This window comes from Falco cherrug, chromosome 6 (assembly GCF_023634085.1).
Source record: "Falco cherrug isolate bFalChe1 chromosome 6, bFalChe1.pri, whole genome shotgun sequence".
In the NCBI taxonomy this organism is placed as follows: domain Eukaryota; kingdom Metazoa; phylum Chordata; class Aves; order Falconiformes; family Falconidae; genus Falco; species Falco cherrug.
This window is the reverse complement of record NC_073702.1, coordinates 4448660-4474314: the sequence shown is the minus strand read 5'-3', so window position 1 is coordinate 4474314 and position 25655 is coordinate 4448660. Positions and strand designations below refer to the sequence as shown.

General features: G+C 43.3%; 1 protein-coding gene across 6 annotated transcripts in view; it reads right to left on the bottom strand.

Moving 5' to 3' along the window:
- The window catches only part of BACH2 (BTB domain and CNC homolog 2), a 196863-nt gene that overhangs the window by 46357 nt on the left and 124851 nt on the right, over nucleotides 1-25655 (bottom strand). For all 6 annotated transcript variants that reach the window (XM_055713240.1, XM_055713243.1, XM_055713241.1 and 3 more), the window contains one exon: nucleotides 7808-8062. In XM_055713240.1, the coding sequence (XP_055569215.1) occupies nucleotides 7808-8050 (243 nt within the window). In that variant the 5' untranslated portion in view covers nucleotides 8051-8062. The remainder of the gene's footprint in view (nucleotides 1-7807; nucleotides 8063-25655) is intronic.

Below are 25655 nucleotides of genomic sequence, written 5' to 3'. Positions count from 1 at the left end.
GCTCTTTCTCCCTTCAGAGCCTGCATCGAACATGTAACAGAAAGTATGTCTACTCGTTCCTCTAAAAAACTCAACAGCCTGTCCATAAAATTCACAAAGAGCATCTCATTCCCAAATCCTAGTACAATTCAATTCCCTTCTGTTCACCTAAACCCTGTATTTCACTTCCAAATTGAACCATACTTCTTAATGTTTGTTGCCTGCTGCAATGCATCATTTGAATACATGCCATATTCCACCCCATAACATGCTCAATTTAACTGGTAGCTGAGAAAAACAGTTTGACATTATTCACCAGGGAATCCTTGTCAAAAAGTGCTCCGTAGAGATAAAACCTTATCTTCTTTGGGTCTTAGGTACACTAACAAAGCTTGGTACTGGGATCAGGAAGTACCTTACAGGTTGTGGTCTCTGATGTGGTGAAGCTGAGGGGGGTGTTATCTGGGCCTTATCTGTCTGTTTATTCAAATGGCAAATGCTCAGCCTGTATTTCTGGACTGTTAAACGAGCAGATACTTAGTTTGCTGGAACTGAAGAAATTCAAAGCTTTTTTAGAGGGAGAAAAACCAAAAGTAGGAGAATCAAAGGTGGAGGGAGAGGAGAGGGGGAGATCTTTCAGTCTGCAGGGCCAGAGTACTCACAGCATTTTTATTTATGCCTGCAAATATATTTGAATATAGCAAATAACCCCATCCCAGATTAAAAAAACCCCACACAACAAAATACACCTCCTGTTACACATGCTTATTGCTTCTGCTCATGCCCTTAGCATAGTCTACCTCTAGGACTTACTCTTTGGGACACCTTTTACATTTTAGATTATGTTTGTCATGTTTGAGCAAGAAAGTTTTCACACTGCAAAATGCCTTTTCAACAGCAAGTGCAATCACAGTCAATCAGCCCAATTTAGCACTAGCGGCAGGCAGGAGTCTAACAAAGGCAATGAAATTGAGTCCACTTATCATGGTGGTGAATTTAATTCTGTGCATTCATCTCCATATCCCCTTCAACAGTACATTTTTATATGCTGACTTGAATAAATAAATAAATAAATACTACAGCTACTGCCAAAGGGAGGGAACAGAGTTATTGCAAGATTGTATGTCTGCATGACTTTTGTTTTGCTTTTTTAAGCCTAGCCCTCCCCACAACACAACAGAGACGTATTTCGCTTTTCTCCACTGGAAAAGATCAGAGAAGCATTATCAACAGCAAGACAGCCCACATCAGAAAATAATGGAAGGTATACCACGCAGAATGAAAAGTATGTGGCTAGTTTCTTCATCATACTTGAGGAATGAAAGATCAGGCACTGCCAGAAGCCTTTGCAGTGAGACATGGATGGAATGTCGTATCACATCTTGATGGACTCATTTCTATTTTATTGCTCACCTGCTAGAAACAAAATACGTTGCTCGTACCTTGTACCATGCTATATAAGCAACACATATAAACCAATGTCCATTTTGTCTCACGGTTTCCACTGAATTAGTATTGTGTCATGTAAGGCCTAAAAAAGTACCTAAATGCTCAGTTTTGCTCTCACTGCAGACCTGCACCCTGCAGTCATCCTTTGTGTGGTCAGTGTCAGCAATGTGAATCAGCACGAAAAATAAGACATTCCCTAGGAGGAATTTAGGAAACAAAAGACCCAACTTCCATCCATATGGACTCACTGAAGTGGCATTGCTGAAGTAAGTCTGAAGCGTAAATGATTTTGAAGCCTGACTTTGTTAGAAGCCTGGTGGGATTCAACCTCTTACCATCACAAAAAGTTCTGTGGATGAAGGGGGTGGTGGCTTTCTGGAAGGCTTTCAGGTCACTGCCACCTCCTGAGTCAAAGCAGAAATAATTCTGGCCAGTACTGCAATCTGTGAGGAACATCAACGGCCGATAACGGTCATGTAAAGAGAAAACCACATTAATGCTTCCCATTCTCTAAGAACTAACTGTAGTTACTCCTAATACATCTCTGGAGTGCCAAATAAGAAGTGCCTTTCCTTGTTCCCTACTGTGTAAGAACATCCCTCCGGCTGGAAAAGAAACTTCCAAGCAGATACTTTCTTCCTTCCCTCTTGCTCCTCCTTCCCACATTTATCACCTCTTCCACTCCACGCTCTTGTGCAGAGCACTCCCAGCTCAGTCCCTGCATTCCTTCAAGATATTATATTCAAACATATACACAGCATGCAGAAAGGAAAGAGACAAAGTAAGATAATATTGTTTATTTCTAGAGACGCAAAAAGGAATACTAATTGCCTTTAGCCAGCAGTAATATGTAATAGTTGACCTTCTGCATCCTGCCTTTGATTTTCTCCTCATCGCAATCGTCTTTCATTGGCTAATTCCCAGAATTTCTCCCTCAGGCTGGTGGGTTGGCATGGATGGTTAGCAGCTGCCAGTATCTCTCCTCCCTGTCAGCTACGCGCCACACTAATGTTAGATGCCTGCCTCAGTCCCACCCAGGGTGCTGCATACCCGCGCTTTCCAACATACTCGGCTTTTGCCAGCCTCGAATCCGAACTGAGGTCCTGTCCTGCCTTTCCCCTTGCAAAGATTAAGCGGGTGAGGGAGTTAACCCATGTCAACCGAAGAAGCAGATGACAGATTTCACGGGGCTAGACCTCATGGGGAAACAGCAGGTTTCACAGCAGCCGTCAGGGAGCAGTAAAGCAGTGAGAACACAGAGAAATTCAGCCTGTGGTGTGTGCTAACATCTACTTTGAACATCATTCTCTTAACAGCAAAGAAAAGAGCTGTGCAGATAAACAAACAGAAAAGTTCCCCGAGCACATCCCACCCCGTCTTCCTAAAAGAGATGCTGCTTCCCTTTGCCCCTTGGAAGATTTGTAAGCCACAGACAACTCTGTTTAATCCTTTTGGAACGCAATATTTCCAGCAGATAGTTCACTGCACTAAAAAAAAGTCACCAGTAACAATCTTTGAGACAGATTCAAGAAATTGGAGGGTTATAGGTAAAACTAACCAACCTACTTGAGAAGCAAGTTGGTTTTATAACAGAAAGGACAGTATCAGACCAGTGGTAGAGAAAGCTTGTTCTGTTACTTCAGAAGACCTGTGTTTAACTTCAGCAGAGAGAAAGGCATTTGGTGCTCTCACAGCTGGAATGACCAGGTGAAGGTTTTTTCAAATGTACACCCCGAAATCAAAAAAATGAAAGCAAGGTCAGGTATCTCATGTCTAACTTGTAGGAACCTAGTGCAACTGAGGGGGTTTATTTGCTGTTGCTGTTTCTGTCTTTTCACCATTTAAATGGAACCTCAGCTTTCAGGAAACCAAGTGAATAATAAAGCGTTTGCACAGACCATCGTCTGCCCGACGCCCAGCTTCCAGCTTGCCTATATAGACTCGTGTGCGCTTCTGTTAGCAAAGCCAGGCAGGTAATAATAGCGAATAAAAAGCCTGTTCGACGAAGCACTGGCTCCTTCTCAAGTAAAGCAGAGTACCACTACAGCATGAATGACTCAATCATCTACTTGAGAGCTATTACTTGCAGCGATGAAGCAATGTTAATTGGATAATGGCCTGCTGCCAGCTAATATTGGCATGACCTACAATACCCCTGGCTGACAGCCGTGTCTCTCTCTCTATCACACCTTTTTTTGTAATCGGGATGGGAAGTGGAAACCATTAAAAAAGCCTCATAAGTGCCATTTAACTTCTTATCATGAATTAAAAGCTTAATTAAGTGCCTTGTTAAAAGGAAGGAAGACCGGTTTTCGTGATTAAATAAAACAAAACAACAGTTAGGGGTACGGAGTGAATGACTAACTTTACAGATTTAAACTTATTTCTTGGAAAATACTAATTCTGGGTTGCATTTAACAGCACCTGCTAGAAGAAGACTGCGTAACTGTTGAAAAATACCCTGGGTGACAAGCAGGCAAGGTTCTAGTTGTTTACCAAAAACTGCAAATGAAGAGAAAAGCATAGAAGTTAAGAGCTAACAGGGTCCTTTTTCATTAGCTGTAGGCAGCTGACACACTCCGTCTAACTCTGCTCTGAGGGCTGATAGTTCAACACACCATGGCTACATCTGAGCCCTTGTTATTACATGGCTGTTTTTCCAAGCACTTATCTACACACTAAAATACACTGCTTTAACAAAAGGTGTAGTATAAAATCAAATTACAGAGGCTTGCACAAAATAGTTTATGGACCCTTTTCAATCAGTACAGAATTAGCTCCGTACTGACTTGGTTTAAGTTGATTAGGGAAAGGTTTGAACTGAGCCACATTGAATCACGCTTGAACTGACCTGAAACGTCTAACACAAAGTTTTGCAGCCGTTTAAAAACCTGTAAATTCAACTAGTCCCAATCCTGAAATAACTGGTCTATCATAAAGACTGCTCTCACTTGTAATTGGACATAAACGTAAAATAATGTAAAAAACATCTGTTCACTGTTTAGCTAGACAATAGTTAACAATGTCTGGATGCCAGACTAACAAAAAGACCCTGATGTGCTATGAAGTAAAACAAAAAAAGCACCTGCAATTTGAGAGTTCACAAGCAGATGTATTGCTTTGAATAATCAAAAATAAGTTCTTTAGTTTTGATGTTAAGCTCCCTCAGACCAACATTACATGAGTGTAAATGCTTTATATATCAAGCTTTATCCAGCTCCATCATCAAACCTTTGAGTAATAATAATAATAATAATAATAATAATAATAATAATAATGCCCTTTCTCCACAATTGCGTACTTTACCAGTTTTCAAACCACACCAGAACTTAAAACGCAATGCTTGTACAGCTGACTTGAAAATAGGTTTGCTAATTTATAAGTGATCGTCACCTTCGGAAAAGTTTTGAACTGTGAAGTCTGTATTTAAAAATTATTTTCAAACTCTGTTTTTCTATAACAACTACATGCCAACATAAATTGTCTCTAAGCCTGAAAAAAGTACTGACTCAGGACATTAACTTTCAACTTCTGTTTGAAATTTTTCCACCAAAGGAATAGCTCTCTACATGACAGTCAGTTTTCACAAATACTTTCAGAAATAACTCATGGGCTGCCAGAGCTCTGCAGACCACGGACTAAAAACAATAGCCTTGGGAAAAGCCATCAGCTTATGAACTGATAAAGATCCTGCTGCCTTCTTTTAATGCAGTATAATTAAGATTGTGTTTCCCCAGCTCTATCTGCTCTTAAAAACCAGGAGCGTTTCAGTTCCTTTTGTGGGGTGCTCCGACACTGTTCTTTGTTGGAGGCACTTCCCATATCTACACACAGGCACCTACCAAAGCGCCCAGCACTCTCAAGCAGAGCAACACCAGAAGCAGAGATGTGCACCTTAACCAAGGTGTGACAGAAATAACGAAGTGCATCAGGCAGCTCTCTTTACCCCAAGTGACCAACATTTGTGAGGAAATTATTTAACTGACTGTGTCACATACGGCTATTCAAATAAAGTAGCCACTGAGCCAATTAGATTCAATGCAGTTAACACCAATAATGCTGCATGTGGAAAATACCTGTACAAGTAAGCACTGGTTGACTAGGTATCTTTTTTTTAATAGGCTAAGAGAGTACTCTTCCAGGATGAGAAAGTTAAAGTCCTGGCACTCTCCAACTAATAAAAGCATGTGGCAAAGTAAAAGTGGTGGTCTTACGTGAAGTGTGACAATTTCAGAGTACCGGGAAAAAACCTGAGAACAAGATGCACTGCTTCTGAAAATCTGTGGACTTCGACGGAGCTGTAACAGCTGCCAGTGTAATCTTCAGACACTAAAACTTTTTGATCTCTCACTGAAATATATTCTAAAACTCCAATACTTCCTTTATCCAAAGGGGACTCACTTAAATGGAAATCATTTATGGTTGAACCGGAGAACTTTTTTTTTATGTAGTATCTCATATAAAACATACAGAAAGACAAACCTTTGTGGTTTAAATCTTTCGTGTCATATGAACATAGGACTGGGTCACAAAGAGCAAGACACCTCATGACCCGCTCCCCACCCCAGCCCTGTGCTTCTCCCACTGACCTGCAGCTCAGCACCTCACCACTTCTGTGATTAGAAATCTGCTCATTTCCAATCTACTTTGACTAAAAGCCAGTTGAAACCAATCAATGCTTGTGTCAACAGTCTTTTAGTATTAAAGAGAAATAACTCCTCTCAGTTGTTTCATCTCCTCTGCCTACACAGAGCTGTCGCATGTCTCAGCTGTCACACCAGCAGCACGAACCTGCCATGGTCTTGCTTTCTCCTCCTTTAGGCCAGGCTCCTACTTCCAAACACCTGTTAACTCTTGTATATGCTTAATTGAATTTCAGTTATTTTTCATCTAACAGGACCTCAATCATACATGGAGGTCTCTCACCAAGGCTTTGCAGAAGAGTGCTGATACCCTCCTGCCTCTTTGCACCTGTACACCCCTGGGCATGTTTTGTCACCTCTTTACTCCTGCACTTGCTCTGCAGTGTGACAGATACGCGACACTGACTGAGACTCAGTTCTTCCACTGGAAATTATCAGTGGACACTGCAGAATCATAGTGTGCATCCTACTGTGTCCTCTGCAATATCTCTAAACTCCTATGCAAAATGTCTCGGGGTGAAATTTCTTCATGAGTAATATTCAGTGTCAAGGCTCACGAAGACACACCCAGTGACCTACTTCTAATGTTCTCCCACTTGTGTGGTGACAACATCATGATGCTGCTGAAGTCTCTGGAGATCTAAACCAGAGGGGAAAAACCAGTGTGTGACACTTTGGGATGCATCAACGTTTGAAAACACACCATGCTTTCTCATGGGTGTTAAGCAAATGATGGTGAAAACCCCTGTACAGGCCAGAGCACCTTCCCACTGAGGACTGCTGTCCTGTGCTGTGGGTGCATCGCCACTCTTCTTGTGCCATCCTTTCCAGCTGGAGATGCTGGGTAGGCCGTGCTGAGGCAGTGGGTGATGGCAGCCCTGGCCAGCAGGCACATGTCTCTGCTGTGTGTGCAGCAAAGCCACCGGTGTGCCCTACAGTAGCTGCGCTGTCATGGCTGTACGGCTGTGAGGAAATTACAGTGGGGGTGGAAGCCAGCCAGTGAGATTTTGTGGTAAAATAAAGTAAACTTTCCAGTGAGGTATGTATTTTCTACATCCCTTGGCTTCCTGCTGTGGGAGCCATGCCACATGAGAAACCCCATGCTTTTTGACAGACTCTGTTCATGGTTTCTTGGTGGAAAACACACAGCCTGAAGCAGTAAAATCCCAAACTCGTTCTGAGGGGAGGTGAGAGGAAGCAAGGCTGAATGAGGTGCAGGAGTGCGGAAAGGGGAGGATGAGCTGCTGGAGAGGGGTGGACAGCAATGAGACTCCCAACAATGTGACAGCTCAAATGATTTTTCATCAATAACCTGCTGTCTAACCCCTTTCAAATTTCCTGTCTGGACGAGCAGAAGAACAGGGTGCTGATAATTCCCTGAACGATGCTATGGTAACTAAGCATTTGGGTACAACTCCCTCAGCAGCAGTGACAAAGGTGAGCTGAAGCATCTTAAAGCTTTGCCACCATAACCACTAGCAGTTACTGCTGGTGAGGAAGGCTGGTGTGAACATGTCCATCCTGCAACCACTAGCAGTTACTGCTGGTGAGGAAGGCTGGCGTGAACATGTCCATCCTGCAGCAATTTGCAACCCACCCAAAACCAAAACCTACATCCAGAGCCATGCCGGGGCAGGCACTGACACCCGTGCCATGCTCCGCTTGGCCACCTTAGCAGACTGTGGAGGGATGGAGAGGGCTCGTGTTTATGGTGAGGGTATGGTGACATACTGTACCTCTTCCGGCAGGCTGACCACCAGGTCATTTTCCGTCTGCCCTACCAAGGCCTGCAAGAAGTACTCGCTGCAGGCAGCCAGCACAGCCCGGTGGGCGCGGAACTCCTTCCCCTCCACGATCAGTGTCACGTCACAGAGAATGTCCTGCTTCCGCTGGTCATTTAAGCAGAGGAGAATATTGGTACAGTGCACCGTTGACTCATACACATACATGGGGGAGTCAGTCTTCTCATCCACAGACATGCCGTTCACACCCTGCAGGGGAGAAGGGAGGAAGAAAACACAAACAAGGCAGTGAGGAGCAACACAGCCACTGGGCAAATGTGGTGCGATGCGGTGGGATGCTGCCTGATGTCTGGATACCCTCGGACCATGGTCAAGAAGCTCATTAATTCTTTAACCCAAGCAAGTTGCCCGGGAAAGATATCAGGAAGGGTGTCTGTTGCCACTGGCTTTCACTCCACCACCTTTTGATTACCTACTCCCCCCGCCCCCAACAACTTCCCCCCTCAAAACCAAAATAGGGTTTAGATGGACTGCAAAGTGCTTTCCTTCAACCACCTACTATGCATCTGTGATTTTCGATTTAGTAGAGGCAGTAACATGGGGACATGGGAAATTTTAGAAGATTTTAGCAAAGAAAGCAAGAGTGACTGTTGGGTCTTCTAATAGCGAAGAAAAGGGCTTTGTGCTTGCTTCTGTTATTGTCAGACTAAGGGAAAAAACCCTCAAACCCCCAGCCTATTCTCCAGCAGACTGGCAGCACTGGATGTCTACACTGAAGACCTCAGCTCAAGTGAAAGGCAAGGTGAAACCATACCCAACAAAGACAAGCCACTAACTACAGTGACTTCATTTCTCAATCAGAATTAGAGTGATTTTAAGCCTTAAGGGAGAGAGAAAGATGTTTACTGGCTTCAGAAGAAATGTGTTTCCAGATATGACCAAAGCTTACACGCCTTCATCAGTGGTTTAATGTCATTTACAGAAAAGAGCAGTTTCTGAATTCCAGACCCACAGACCCAAGAAAATCCTCTGACCCTTGTGGAGGTCCAGCCCTGGGCAGAGGGCAGCACCTGGGTGCCTGCAGATAAGTCTCTCCCTCCTGACAGTAGAGCAGAGGCTGGAAGAATGTAAGACACCTGCTACAACTGCGTTGAGCTAGGAAGTTCTCTGCCTGACTTTCTGCAATTTCTGACAAACACAGAACTAACTGGCAATGCCTCTGAACACGGGGACTTGACTTGTGGTGGTGATGGTGGTGGGGATCAGCTTTCCCCAACATCCAACACTGCATGAACCTCTGTCACACTTTGAAGTAGCTCTTTTACCCAAAACTTTCTGCCCAACAACAGACTGAATCCTCTTTGCATTATTTTCCCATTTCAGTTTCTCTGAGTAGAAAAGTGTAAAAGCCTGTGCTGTGTCTGAACACACTATGCACCCCAAAAGAAGCCGAACACTCTTGTTTTAGGGCTTACAGGGGAAACAGGATTATTTGTATGTATTATTCTATCTGCTGCTGAAAGGAAAGTCATGCAAATGCACAGACTTCAAGTATTTTAAGTAATTATGTTTCCTTATTGTGAATAACAACCACCTCCTGAGAGGTAAGATTCAGAGGCGTAGAGGGCTACAGGCAACAGACAGCGGTATTTTGTATAATACTGCTGCACCGTAAATGCGATCACTGCAGCAAACAGAAGCAAAATCCCTCCTGTGCTACCCTTTAATGTAGAACTTTGCAGCACTTTCCTTTGCTAGTACAATATACAGGTACACAAGTAGACACAACATGACTTCAAACTATTTCTCTTACCATCAGTTCAAACCAGGGTACCGTTTTCCTACAGTGTCATTTCTCTAATACTCTAATACTAAACAAGAATGGACTTTGGAGGACCCACTTGTTACCTGTAAGTATTTATCTTCCCACCTTTATAGCAGTATTTTTAAGCCAGGGGCTATGATGACCATTTCTGCAAAACAGGTATTTTTGCCAACATTACAAAACTATAGTATTACTGGAAGTCTTAGTAAGATGCTTATGGCTTCTCTTCTACTGGAATTCTCAGTATTTACTGCTGACTCATGCTACACTTCTGAGTACCCAGCTGAAATGTCTACATGAACAGAAAAAAACAACCAACCAACCGACCCAGATTAGCCCTTCACTGACTTTACATCTAGAGAGAAGATACATAGCTGCTTATTGATCTGCATATGGGCAAGGGAGGCAGACACCGGGGGTTTTTATGCTATTGGTTAGATTTCTTTATCAGAAAAAAAAAAAAATCTCCTCATAAATTGAGACTAACGAGAAGAATTGACAGCAATCATTTTATTAGCACTCTAGTAAGATAAAAGAGAAAATGATACTTAGCTCATCCCACTCACAGCTTTCTGTGTAACTCAATTCTGATGCTAACGATAGCGTTATAATGATGTTCTAAGTGGTCACTCTTGCATGCTATGAAATGAATGAGTTTACAAGAACAATCTAGTGGGAAAACCTGAGAGTTGCAAATGACAATGCAAAGGGGAAAGTGTTAATTATTTTTTTCTTTTTTTTCCCAGGCATGTCTTATACCTGTAATGTCTCAGATGATGAAAAAACGTACAAGAAACGTGAAACCTGGCAGGTAATGAGCAGAATGTCAATTATATTTTCAGTGACTTTTAAAAAAAAACAAACAAAAAATGCTGTTTGCCTGAAATTGCAATCCTTTTTTTACAGTAATAGTGCAATTTGTGTGAATCAAACCCTGAATTACTTGGTTACTAATTAGTAATTTCCCACTTTTTAACTACAGCTCTCATCAAGTGTATTTTTAAAAAAAATTCATTGCATGCCCTGTGAAGTGTCGAAAATACCATGGCGTATTTCCCCACTGGCGAGCGAGCCTGCCTCCTATGCTAGGAAACCTGACTGGTGCGGTACTGAGATGCTGGGGCTGTAAATCGCACCTTTGCTCCAGCGGATCCCTAACTACATTCCCAGGAAGGACCTCCACCCAGCTGCTTCTATCGCCATGCTTTCCCAGGGCTACTGTTGTGACTCAGGGGCTTCCTGGAAGCAGATCCATGCCATGCCCCCTCCGCAGCCCCTGAGAGCCTGCATGGATGCCCTGGTCGATGGCTGCAATCTCAGCCCAACACAGACTTCCCCTGGCTGTGCCCCTGGCTGCTCCAGGAAGCACCCTGAGCCCTGCATTGCGCACAGGGAAGCCAGGGCTGGGCTACCGCTCAGGACCACCTATTTATCAGCTTTTAATGTTTCAACACAAGTGATTTATGGTCTTCCCCTCCCTTCCCTGCCATCGACTGAATAACCTCCAGGCAAGAGGTGTTTCCTCTCCAAGAGGGCTTTATCCTGCATGCAGGACAGGAGCAAGACGGTGAAACCCTGCACTGGGAAGTATATTGTTCATTTTCACAGGGAAAGGGTTTAGAGTGCAAAGAGAAAAGGTCACCGTAGGGCTTTGGCATGTAGTAGCAAGAAAATCAGCAGCATTCAAATTTTTTTTTCCCCGCTCCTTGGAAGAGAAAGGCAGGGTTGGGTATTAACTCTGAACTCTGAGGCAAGCTGGGCTGGAAGTCTTTTATACAGTGTTAATTCAAACCCGCATAATTTTTTGCTGAATTCAGTATTACGCTGAGTTTGCAGAACCTTCATGGAAATCATTGCTACACACTTGGTATTTCTTCAAACCGAAGACAGAATGTCTTAGCAAGCCTTTCTCTGGCTCAAAAGAACACGCTGTGCATTTGTTTGCATATAGGTCACCATACTGCCAGAAAATGCCTCTTTGAAACAAAAGTTTCCAGAAACTGGCACGAACTATTGTGGGCAAGGAAAGCACCACTGAATCCTTGCCAAAAAAAGTTGCTGGTAAAGGCCAGCAACTGCAGTGAACTGGAACGTTGCTTACAGGGTCCTTCCACAGTGACAGGTGGGAGATCCCGCTGAGCCTTTCTGCATGGGCAGCTGGGAGGAGGCACATGAAACCTCAGGAGACCAAAAAAGTTGCTCACGGAACATGTGAACCAATTCGGTTTGCAGCATGTCGTCCCTACTGGCTGGTGCACACCCTGAACTCGCCAGGAACTCATAAACACACTGCCTCAGCTGCTACCAAAAATACATTACCTATCACTAAACCCCCCGCTCCGCTCCTGCCTTACGAGACTAGAGAGCAGGCAATGTGCTGTCTGTTTTCAACGGGAAGCATTAGGGGAGAGAAAACCTTATCAAGACAGACCAGAAAGTCTTCATCAGAACTGGGTTAATTACATGAAAAGGTTAAGTCTTGGTTCTTGCAGAGCTACAGAGCCCTTAACCAGGCAAACGATCATTGTGACAAAGCGGCATGGCTTCTGCAAGGGAAAGTCGTGTCACTGATGGGCTCTGTTAGAATTCCTGAAGTGTGTCAAATTAGCAGTGAGGAACACTGGTATGCGTAATTAATATTGACTTCCAGAAATCCTTTGACAAAACCTTTACAGAAGGCTGTTAGAGAAGTTCATTTGCCATATGGTGCGAAGTTGCCTCAGACTGGGAATCACTTAGGCTAAACTGTATTCAACAGAGAAGGGATGCAGGGGCAATTTTCAGCAGGTTAACAGTGAAATTCCTGCAGAAACAGAACAGCAGCAGTACTGGCTCACATCTGCCTACGGTCATGCTGTTCCTGAGCAATGCTGGGGCTAAAGCATTGGGCACACTTAGCACTTGTACGGGAGGCTACCCAGCTGTACCAGCACCCTAACAGCAGCCTGCCACTCCTACAAAGAGGTCATTGCGAAGATGGAGCCAGACACTGGGAGCACTTTAAAACAACAGAGTTTTAGACTAGACATAAGGAAAAACTGAGGAACAGGTTGCCTGGAGAGGTTGTGTCATCGCTATTCTTGGAGGTTTTCAAGACCAGACTGGATATAGCACTGAACAACCTGCTCTGATCTCAAAGCTGACCTGCTTTGAGCAGGAGTTTGTGCTAGGAACCTCCTCAGGTCCTTTCCAAAGTGAATTATCTGATGATCCTACACTGATTAATGACCTAGAAGTCCACAGACCATGACAGGGGGACTGAAATGGATAAAATGAGTTCAAATGTTAAAGGTTATAGGGCTTGGTGGGAATTTAAAAAAGACTTAATATAACCAAGAAAAGAATTACTCGACTAACAAGGTAACACACTTAAATCCAGGAGTCTCTTTTATACACAAATGGCAATTAGAGGGGAAAAAAATTTACAGAACGGTTGAGGTTGGAAAGGAACTCTAGATATCTTGTAGTCCAGCCTCCCTGCTCAAAGCAGGGTGACCGAGACAAGACTGCACAGGACTGTGTGTAGCAGGGTTTCAAGTCTCTTCAAAGGTGGAGACCCCACACCATCTCTGGACAACCTGTTGCAGTGTTTGTGTCACAGTGTCGCAGTAAAACAGGAACTCACTGACCCGGAATCTCAGTCCCAGTTTGGAGTCTCTCATGAAAAAGACTGGAGACAGACAGACTGTCATAACCTAGAGACAGATATTAGAGATGTGTTTTAATAAGGAGATATATTGTCTAGTTAATTCTGTCGTGTGGTGTCTGTAACTGATTACTGATGTTGAAACAGGGAGAAAAGAAATCCTTAGGAGAACAATGAAAACTATTATTGGCAAGGAAAGAGAGAAACCCCTCCTCAACATGTAAGATCATTTCAATAAACACTACACAAATAATACAAAATAAAAAGGCCAAAGCAGCACTGCTATTTATTGTTTCTCGCGTGGCAAATAGGAGAGGACACCCAAGCAAAACAAGCAAGAGAAATGCAGAATTTGTAAAAAGAAGAGCTGTGATTCTTGACCATAGAAACAAACTGAAACTGTACCCTCTACTCATAGGAAGATGCTTATCTTGCTTTTCCTGAGAGATTCCACATCACTGCAATAAACCATACGTACAACTGACCACTTCTGCATGTTACTGGGCAAAGAACTCACTGCATTTGTAAAAGTATTAGTCACTCCTAACAAAAATATCCAAGGCCACATTATTCAGGGTACATGAATATTCACATGCTTCAGTGCACTAGCCAACAACAAACTGGGCAGAGGAATGTGCCTGTATTATCCCTCTTTGCTGACCTACTAACCGCTGTCTCAGAAACCAATCATTTGATGGATGACAACACAGATGAAAATTCAAATCTATCACCTCCACACATGCCTCCTAGACCCCTTTCCCCCTCTGCCCCCAACTGCAGAAGACAGCAGTGGGCATGCTGTCCTGTGCTCCCCTCGCTTGGAAGGGGCACTGAAGTTGCGTGGGACCAAGCTGTTGAGAGCAAGCAGCAGAAAACATCTGTCCAAAGACTACATGTGTGGGTGTCACTGACACCAGGGGCTCCTGCTCCCACTGGCTCCAGCAGAGCAATGGGTTTAGGACATGAAAAGCCATCAGATGTTCAGCTCGACTCATAGAAGTTGCACAGACTGCAGTGGAAGTGCCTTTGTAGCCTCTCCATGGCAAAACACCAGTGAGGAAGGGGATGGGGGAAAAAGGAACCTGAAGGCATCATCTCATCCCATGAAACAGAAGCTCACTGTGATCCCAGGAGGTGTAAGCAGGACATCAGATCTACAATAGCGCACAGAGGACTCCCGACAACTTCATGGTAAAGGCCTGAAAAGGTTTATCAGCATCTCCTCATTATGCCTGTAATACTACATTTTAGCATGGAAGCCAACAGATAACAACTCTGTGATTTCTCATCTAGGAATCGCAATTCCTGACTTGGTGTAAAATGAACCACAGGTTTTGCTTGGAAGCATAAGCTGGAGATCGATCCCATTATATCCTGCTATACAAGGTGACTCCCAGCTTTCTCCTGATTGTGTTAAGAAAGGATCAATACTGAACTGGGGCTATTTTTAGTTCCAGTTTACATTCTTCAAATCAGCTCCCCTAATAGCAAAAAAAAAAGACACCTGGGAATAACTCGAAGTGGTCAGTTTGCACGCATCTAAGGCTTTTTGATCAGAGGTAGCTGGAGAATCCGCATCACAGATCTGCATGCAAACTGACAGTATTTCCGTTCAATAGGATGCAGAGAGTGTGAAAAAATGCTCTTTTGTTCTGAGGTTTTCTAATAATTTTTTTCCCCTAACGATTCCGCAAAAGGTACAAGGAAAAAAATGGGGAGAATGATGATAAAATAATGAAAAACTTGAGAGGAACCTGAACTTCTGACAAATGGCAGCAAAAGCGCATCAGACTTGACAGCTTTTAGGGATAAACATGCACAGTTTTTAAGTGGCAAGTGGGAGGAAAATAATTTTCCAGGCTTCCTTCCCCATCTCCTAATATTTTTTCTGTGAAAAGACTTGTTCTGTGTAATCAACACTTTGGTTTTAAAGAAATTTATCAATAACTGACACTTCAGAGCTCCTAAAATGACCATCCTTGTAATTGGTTATTACGATCTCTCAATTATAGCTATAACAACAAAGGATATGATTATATTGTCACTGCTTTCCTTTGAAAAGAAACTATTGAAGGGCCTAATGATTAATTCACCATTTTTGAGCGCTCACTGTAATGACAGAAGACTATATACAAAGGTCTCTTCAGCAAGCCCATTATTCAATTAATAAATGCTGAATACCGAGCAGTCATAGTCATATGAAACTCCCAAGAATTGTGTGAATTTTTAACCAATTAATTATCAATTACAACATCATAAAACACCAGCACAAAAATAGAAATAACGAAATTTAATTATACATTATTCTTCTTAGTTGCTGCAAATACTATACAAGACTGATTTTGATTAATAATTCATACAGCAATAAAGTATCAGGAAAGATAATTATACTGTGCCACAATTCTCACACTGATTTCTGTAATTACAGATTACAACAGTGTTAGCAATTTAAAAAGGTTAGGGAGCAGTAGTAATTTGCTATGTCATCCTCAGCAATATTAATGTCTTCTTCTCTGAGCACCCCAGATAATTGAAAATAGACTAGCGGGCCGCCAGGCTGCACGGGCTTGCCTCCTGCCAAACATACTGCGGGTGCCAGGGCCATTAGCAACAATATCTTCAGAAACGAGCTTTTCACATTGTTCAAGTAACTTCTGCTGTAAAGCAGAAGATGCGTGGATAGGTGGAAAAGGCGTAGAGCATTCTTGGCCAGCGGCTGTAGAGGTGTTGCTGCTGATAGCAATAGCTGGTGCAAGGCCTTTGCTTGAGCATGAGCGGGAAGGAGGGTATCTAAGAGAAACCCAAGAGAGGATGCAACCACCGGCCCCGCAGAGAGGCAGGTCTGGCTGGGCATACAGCAGGGCCCTGCAGACATCTGGTACCACCTCCTCCAGGCAAGAACTCACATTGCTGAGGAGGCCGCATGGCTCTAACACAGCGAGCGTACAGCCCAGGGAGCACCCTCTGAACTGCTTAACAGCTGCATGTGGTTCAAGGGCCACAAACTGGTCCCCCATGAGCTACACCATGGGCAGCGAGCAGAAGTATCAGTGCCTGGGCTGGCTGCAGAGCTGGGCCATGGGCCCTGTGTCCATATGGCAAGTTTCATGTGCTTTTGAAGTAGAGATGAGAATACTGGGAATTCATTCCTTAGCTTAAACCAACAGCAACAGGGATGCATCCTCCAGACTGTGGAATGGCTGCCTTTGCACAGCTCATACGCTGTCACAGCACAGAAGATCTGATGTAGGAAGTAAGTCCCATTGCAAAAGTCACTTACCAGCTTTGTTATACTGGACCTAGACCCTTCTGCACAACTGGATAGAGACAAGGGAAAAAACAAAAGGGACTCTGATCCCGCAGGCTTTTAAACAGAACCGCTGAATATACCTTTTGTCTGTAGCACTTTGGTTACTTACAATGTTTTTGCTACTGGTAGATTGCACACATAAACAGAAATGTACCACAGCTTCATTTCTGCAATGGATCTTGGGTTTTGTTTGTTTTGTTTTGGGTGTTTTGTTGTTGTTATTGTTGTTGTTGTTGTTTTTTTTTTAATTAGTGTCAGGATACCCATAGTCCCCACGATGAATGTTTATTTAAACCCCAGGTGTCTACTCTAAAGAACTGTGCTTCAGGTTGTTCAGAGATTTGTACCATAAGGAGGCAGGGATTCCCGGTGGAGGTTGCTTTGAAGAGTCCAAATAGATTTATGTTCCACATACAGATAAAACCTATTTCTTGACTTCACAGGGTTGTGGTGTTACTGTTTTTTGAGAGAGAGTAATGCAGCTGAACAAGGTAATGACAGCTCACAGTCTTTAGGGACTTTAGTTAACATGCAAATAATGGTTATGCATGGTACATGCATTGACATATACATTCTATACAGGCCTACTAGGCAAAGTATACATGTGCACCTTTTTATGACTCAGGACAAATTGTATAATTGTACTACTAATTGTCCTACACTCAGTAAGTCAGGCTTCATTTAACATGCATGTTCAACATCCTTTAAATATAAGCAATGATACCTTCAGGAGAGAGGCACAGTAGAGGGGGAAGGCATAGACCAGGTAGGAAAACAGAAGGAACAACAGAAGAACTGTCTTCTATGCTCATTTCGCAGAAGCCACTCAACTGACATATATGTACGCTGAAAGTTAGAAACACAGAAGAACTCTTCCCTGATACAGTGTCTCTTCTCATGGCTCTCACATTGCTCTTTACTCAGTAGCTGGCTATGGTGAAGGGGACTGGAACCAAGTCTGCTACTCAAAATAGCTTATTCAAAGCAGAGTGGGAATGGCCAACACTGAAACAGTGCCAGGAAACCACCAAGCAAAACAAACGACGTATGTTTTTCTGAAGTGCTCAATGGCTTCAGGACCTTGGGGAAAAGACATAACCTTTTGGGTTATTCTTGGGTAAGCTGAATTGCCACATTAAAGAATCAGAGAGGGAAAAATGAAGCACTGATTTGTTCTTACCTTGCCCTCCAGCTTGGCAAGCTCTCTGAAAAGTTTTAAGGTCTCCACACAAATGGAAGCTGGAAGTTCTGTCAAGGGCCCACCAGATTTACGTCCTGCCTTGCTTGCTTTAAATGAGCATTTGAGGGCTTTGGTTGAGGAGTGATACAGTGATACGGCTTTCACCTTTTTCCTAAACATTCAATTTACATGTGTGTCTATGGGTGCACGTGCACGTGTACGCATCTATAATTTGCAGTATGATGCCATCTGAAATGATGAAATTGCTGAAGCACAAATGGTTTATGAAGTATTTAGGTCACTTGCCAGTATGGCAATACTTTGGGATAGTAAAGAATGTGTCTCTCTATTTTCAGTCTCTTTTGCTAATATGAGAACAAAGCCCAGGCAGATATTGACCCAATACCACCAGTGTTTGGTAGCTACAAATTAAGAACAGCAGCACTGTTCTGCTCCTTTTAGCTGCCTTTTAATGTGAAAGATTATGCCAACAAGTTATCTAAGTAAAAGCTATTGATTTCCCTTCTGCTTTATTCTCAAGAAAGCCCAGCCTTTAAAAACTCCAGTAGAGTTCAGTGCTGAAGCTCTGTACTTGACATTTTAGCTTGCTATCAAATGAACATTGGTTTTGATTTTTTTTTCCGGAGGAAAATAGAAAAGTTGTCTCCTGAAATTTTATCTCATGGTTGATTTTCTCTTCACTTCTCAAGCTGTGCTAATCACTGCTTTTCCAGCTTATCTGCAGAACTGGTGGAAGAAGTTCTGTCTGCATGAGAGGGTATATCCAAAACCACTGCTAACAGCTTTGAGTACTCGAATTTTAGAGGTTGCAAAAATGACAGAAACCCATTTCCTCCTGTCATACTACATAGTCATTATGGGATAAACCTGCTCTCTCTTTTTTCCCTTTCTCTCCACTCCCCCCACCCCACCCCCCAAAAAGAAAAAAAAAAGCAAAAAAGCAAGCTCTTCATCTTTGGTGCAAGTTAGCAGGTGTTCAGAATATCCTTCACGTTTCCTTGGGATGCAAACTGACATGTCCTTTGGAACACGTCTATTGTGATTAATGTGTGAAGACCAGGAGCGCATGCAGTAGGTCACTGGGTTAAATTTGGGACAGATTTTCATAGGGTGTAACTCTGCACCTTCTGCTCTTGGGAAAGAATACAGGTGTTGCCTTCTCCTTAGAGACCGGGCCGCTATCTGCTTCTGCAGCGTTTTCTACAACCAAATTGATACCAACAATGGTGTTCTCTTTGACAACATATGTACTGAAGGAAAAATAGTTCCTTATGATTAAATCATAGATTTTTACTAATCTAAAAATAAATGAGTAAATAAATAAATAACTTCTAGTGACTACTGCATTAGGATCCACAGATTTACAGCTCTGAACCTTGGAAGGCCTATCAACACATGCAAAAAACAATTTTCACATGTTTTTCTAACCATCAAATCTGATGGTCACTGAAATGACTATTTAGAAACTCTCAGAGCACGTGCCAAAGGGATACCTGGGTTATGCCATGGGATCCTGACAGTGGTTTTGACACTGCAAGCACCTGAGAATTGCCATTTTATTAATGGAAGGTTTAAGCAAGGGCTGCGAGTCTTCTCATGATCCTCAGTCTGCTCTTATTCTGGAACTAAACTGCCTTTCCTGTTGTAGACAATAAATCACGCCATGGAGGAAGGCGCACGGAAAGCAATCACTTCTGCTGCCGACACCTACCGGGCTACAGCTGGGGTAAGGGGAGGATGTGAGAGAAATGGGCACTGTGACCAAGTGCAACTGCAGCCCGGAGGAGCCCAGAGTGAAAGAAAAGATGTGATGCATTTGGGTCCTGGTTCTGAGGGAAGTACAGCCAACCGAGCACCTGCAGTAGAGGACTGCAAAGACAACAGAAGGCAAAGACAAGCTTTCTAAGATCCAGAGGAGCTTATGAAATCTTCTTTGCCGTGGTAAAGAATGAGGGATTAAAGCTGCAAAGGCTGCTATAAGAAGAACGTGGATTTAATCTTTGTTTGAGGATACTTATTATTTGTTGAGCTTTTCATGCAGCTTTTTGAAGTTTGTTTGCTTTCTTTGCCTCCCCCCCGCCCCGAACTACCATGTACTCAACACGCTTAAAGCTGCAAAAGCCATCAAATCAAATCAAGTGGGAGATTAACATGCAAAACCAAAAACTAAGCCACACTTTATCCCAGGGAGTGGCTTGATTATTTCAGTTTTAATTAGCGCACTCTGTCATGGGAGTTTTAATCTCAGGGCATTCCTTACACAGTTCACAAGCCTGAAAGGCAGAATCTGGCCTCCTAAAGGCAGCATCAACAGTTGCCTTTATCATGCAGACTTGAATCCCAACAGACCACAGAAAACCAGTGGTTTGACAAGCTGTCTCTTTAACTGTTACTGGAATTACCTATACCTTTAGCCTCCAAGTTCTCTCTTGACAGATCCTGAAATAGCTGTTCCGCTATTTTACCCTGGACTGACGTCAAGCTAAAACAGCCTTCAGTTCCCCGGGATATCCCTTTTATCTTTTCGAAATATCGGAAATACAGTTGGCAGCCCTCCAATTTTCTGGAATTTCCCCTGTTTCCCAAGATTTATTATAAATTAACAGCCACTTAACAGAGCTTTTCAGCTACCTCCTTTAAGATTCCTAGATGTAAAAATTACTAGGATGTGAAAATACTTAATTTCAACCACTCTTGCCTGTCTCAGATCCTCCTTTGCTACAAGCAGCAAACTTTCTCTTCTTTCCACATCATGACACAGGATGGACACTTGCACTGTTTCAAATACAAAAACCATCTAGGGAACATTTCTACCTTTTCTATTTTCCTTTTTTGATATTCAATTAATTAATGTTTTATCACAACTTCTATTTCTTCATTTAACCGTAATGGCTTCTCATTAGAGCAACGTTTTTTTGTTATTGATGGCAGTGTAAAATTATAATTTTGAGCAGCTGGCAGAATATTCTTCAACAATTCCCAGTGTGTTCAACGCTTTTAACTTTAAATGTAATGTTATGCCAACACAACAGGTTCTAACTTTGGAAAACATCTTTCTCAGTTCTGAGTACAGTGCATGCATAAATTGATGTTCTCCTGGGAGGTGGTGTACTCCGCTTGCACAAGGTCACATTATTTAAGACTGTCCACAAATAATAGCATTTGACAAACTGCTTCCCTTCTTGCTTCATTTTCTCATGCAACAAGATGCAAACCTTTATTTTCCAGTCTGTTTTTAAGAGAACTGCTCCCACTGAAACTCTCTTGGATTCCTGCTCATGTGCCACTCTCTCCAATGCCTCTCCCGTAACGCTAAGAACCTGGCTAATAAAAAGTCAAACGGTGATTCTTGTACAACACGCATGGTTTAGATGTACGTATAATGAAAGCACCACATAAGGGTGGTTTATGCGGTTGGGTATTCACTGATGTCACTCTCGCCCTCTGTGATTAATTTACAGCCCCCATTTGCTCATCCATCTTCAAGGGGAATGTACTATTGGTAGAGCAAGAGGCCACCAAACGCAGACATTCCCCAGAGGCCCTGCAGCCCACAGCTTGGAGACCCACGAAATCCCAAGCCGTTCTCCACCCTCAGCAGCGTGGTGAGTGCAGCCTGCTGCTACCTTCTGCCTTCCCTCTCACACGGCGACAGGCGCTCCACCTGACTGTGCCACATCCGAGGGCAACACAAAACAAATCAGTAAGGACCTTGTCCCCACAGAGGCCTCAGCATTGCCACACGACTTTCAGGACCACGGCAGGTCTGCTCAGGGCTGTGTTTCAGCCAGCTGTGACCTATGGAAGCTTTGCCTGGCTGATGAAACATACCCCATACCTACAGACTGGACAATCTTTAAGAGGTAATGATATTTGATGTACAAGCAAATGCTTTTTTTTTCTGAGAAGAAACAAGTGTGTGTGCTTTTTCTGATGTGAATTGAGAAGCTACATTCTCCACAGATCTTGGAGACACGCAATTAAAGACTGTCAAATTTGCATGCACATAGGATCCAAGTGAAGGCTGAACAAGCAATGTTACAACATTTCTCGCTTGACTTGATAACCTTATATTCTTTTAACAGCTTCTGTGCCTATTTTCCTACCTTAAACAAACTATAGGTGCCACTGTGTAACCTGACGCTGGAGCCCACGTGGGTCAGGAGCCACAAGATTTCTGCCTCCCGAGCAGCGCTGGCTGACCACCGCCACTGGTTGCAAAATCACAACCCAGCAGCCTGCAACGCCACACTGAATACGGATGGAGCGAGCAGAGCACAGCTCTGCAGGTCCCCCTGGTTTGTCAGAAACCAGATTTCCAAGGCAGCATCGAACAGAAGCTATCACTGCCCTGGGCTTTCTTTTCCAAAGTTTCTGGCTGGTTAGATGGATTTCCATGGGAATAGCAACAACAACAGCTGCACCTGTGGCCCCAAACCCACACTCCCCAGCTGAGATCTCATCTCTTTGCTCCACAGCATGGGGGCACCAGAACTTTAGAAGAGCTCAAAAAACCACTGAACATCGGAAAATCAACACATAATTTCAAGCCTTATTTTCCTTTTTACTTCCCCCTCTGCTGAAACACGTTGGCGGTGGTTTTCCAACTACAGGCTGAGAGAACATCACAGCAAGGAAACTGTGACCCTGTGCACCTGAAGTCTGGCAAACCTACTTGGTTCAAAATGAAGGCTTTGTAGAGGGAAATGACAAGCTACAAGGCAGGCAGTCCCACTTGTGCTGCACATGTAGAGTGAGAAGCACTGGGAGGTCTACATGCAACAGGACTTAGCTGGCACATTCCAGCACTTTTTTGGCAAGGTGTCGAGTGCCTTTAATCCGTGCCCTTTAATGAGATTTGAGATCCCCTGCAACAAGCGGGATCAAGCCATAAAAGCATGAAGGAGATTAAACTACAGATTAATAATTATACAGTAGAAACAATCTGGGATGAAAGAAAGCTCTTTTGCTCCATTGGAGATTGACATGTTTATGTATAAAGTGGGGGATCTATAAAGCTTATTGATTAGTATTTCAAACGAAACTAATCTAAAAGCATTACTAATTATTAACTGAAATATGTAATACAAATAGCATGCTAGGAAACAATCAATACTTCCCAGTGCTCGTAACCCCCTACAGCAATTTCTGTGCTAAAAAGGGGACCAAGCCTAGATGGCAAACCCTAGTGTTTGCCAGGGAGTTTTGTCTCTCCATATACACAGAAGAGAACAGTCTGCAACGTAAAAGCAAGCACACTTTTTTCTTGCTTCTTCCCCCTCAGCTCCTGCCCACACTAACTGTACCTAACCCATACTGCAGGATGCAGTAAGAAATAAATAATTTTGAAAAATCACTCCACAAATCTAACTAAAGCAATGTATTGTGTTTCTTGGACTGTCAGAAGAATGCAAATATTGTTATGCAGGACCAAATCCAGCCTTCTTAGATAAACTTGACCACATAGCGACATAGCTTCATGGAGGGAAGAGCCAATTTTCTACTATCAGACTAAATGAAGATTTTGCCATTAAAACAATTCAAGTCTTGTAGAAATAGACTCAGTTAACGTATATTTATTGGAAGTCAAGATCAGGTAAGTATATTTACAGATTCGTGCCATTACTTTAAGAATTGAAGTCCTAGTACAATACAGTTCAGCTACAAGCCCAAATGAATGTTAAATAGCTTTAAAAATACTTGTTGCTCGATGAAATACAGGACAGTCACTACTTTGTTATGAATAACATGATGCTTTTCATCACACCATACTATGCTCCAATATAGTGTCTTAAAAATAGAGATGAATTTGCATGTGCATATAGTTGTATATGTATATACAGGTACACAGACATGCGTGTATATATATATGTGCACACATATGCACAATGTTTAATTAGTAGCCCTCAGAAAATATGTATCACTGTCACTGCATGTTTCTGGAATAGCCCATGTTGCCTGGCATGAGTTTTTGAACATTAAAAATTGACATCTCTTGGGCCAGTCCTATCAACCCAGACTTATTTCAAGGAGGAAACGCTCCTTTAACTCTGTACAAATTAGGTGGGCCAGTATTATTTGCAGCTGTTACTGTGTGCATTTCTCACCTGACGTACACATGCGCGCACACATTCTTCTCTGTGGCATGTAGCAAGAATTTTTCCGAAAGGAACATAAAAGCAAGAGGAGAAATTAAAATCATGAGAAGGATGTTTGTGCAAATGCTTTCAGTAATAAAGGAGGAAAGAGATGTGTGAAAGAAGCTCTGAAACGGGACTAATCCAGAGGCAATGGCAAAAAATTGAAGGGATGGGGAAGAGCCAGAAGCAACATCCACAAGGATGCTAAAAATTGTGTTACTATGGATGTGTGGAAGTATTCAAGACAAAAGAAGGAAAAGGACCAGGCTTACCTCAGAGAGAGAGAGGAGGCTGACGAGGCTGAGGGCTTATGGATCAAGAGTTACGCAGAAGGAAAGGTGGAGGAAGGATGGCTGGAGAACTTTCAAGGCAGAAGGGCCTGTAGTAAGGGCGCAGGAGCCCAGTCCTGGCCCCCTTGCCTCCAGGGGGGTGGAGGGGCAGAAGTGAGAACAGGGAAACAAATAATGGGAAAGAGTGGCTATTTTCCCATATTTTCAGTGAGCACAAAGAAACTGAAGAAGCCAGAGATAAAGCCATTGCATACTACCAACGAGTGTGTAAGGACGCTTGGATGGAGCAGAAAAGAGTAGATGGGCAGCAGAGAGAGGCTGCGCCACCCAGAACAGAGAGAGGAATGACTGCCAAGGAGCTGGAAAGCGCAGTGGGAATGGAGGTGACACCAAGAGAAAAGGTCCCCAGAAATGGTCCGTTCCCCCACTGAGAGGTGGGGTGATGTTGGGAGGCGAGGGGAGGGAAAGTTGCAAGCACTCAGAGAAGCAAACAGGGAGAAGTGTAGAAGTAGAGAAGAGACGAGAGGGGCGAGGTAATCGCTGGTGAGAGGCTGGAGAGTGGATGAGGACACAGCGCCAAGAGACAATAATCCAGCTGATAAGAGCATTAGGCCCAAGAGATGTCAAGCAAAAGGCAGAGAGCACAAGAGGCTATGGAGGTGGCAAGAAGAGCTTGAGCTTAAAATAAAACTGTTAAGCTCTCCGAATGCACCAGCCATACGCTTCTGCTCTGCCTGGTTCCTCTCTCATTGTGCCACCGGAGACAGACTACCTTATGGCAGGGAGCAAACAAAAATCCAGCCACCCTCAGGCTGATCCTGGAGCAGCAACAGAATAGAAAAGACGCAAAATAAAAGCAGGCTGACAATAGCTGCCTGTGGATAAAAAGGAGGCTTTTAGCACAGCTGTGTGGCTATATTTGATTTAAGTGGGCTTCTTCATGCAAAACAGAGACACAGCAGTGCAAATGCTTTGTAAAGAAAGCACTGTGGACCGAAACTCCTGCACATTAGAAAGACAGAAAGGAAACGCTGATGTCCTGGGCCACACCAGGATGCATATGGACCTGGGAATCCTGGCCCAGGCAGCCAGCACAAAGGCGCCTGCACTGCACCGTCCCCATGCAAGGCAGTGCTATGCCCAGTGATGTGAGGACTGATGTATACAAAGCCCGAAGTGCCTTCTTAGGTGGCTTAGTATTTTGAATTTGAGTTTGACAACCCCTTGTAAAAAAAAAAAAAAAAAAGCTTGCCTCCTCAAGAAAATGACTACCAAATACTGTAAAAATCCTGTTCTTTGGGACAAAGAAATCCACTTCCAAATTAAGGAACAAAACACAGTAGCCCTGATTACACACTACACATTTCCGTAATTGTTCTTTTTCTAGTAGCAAGTAATTAATCTTGTGTTAGAGCCTGAAAAGTCCCTAC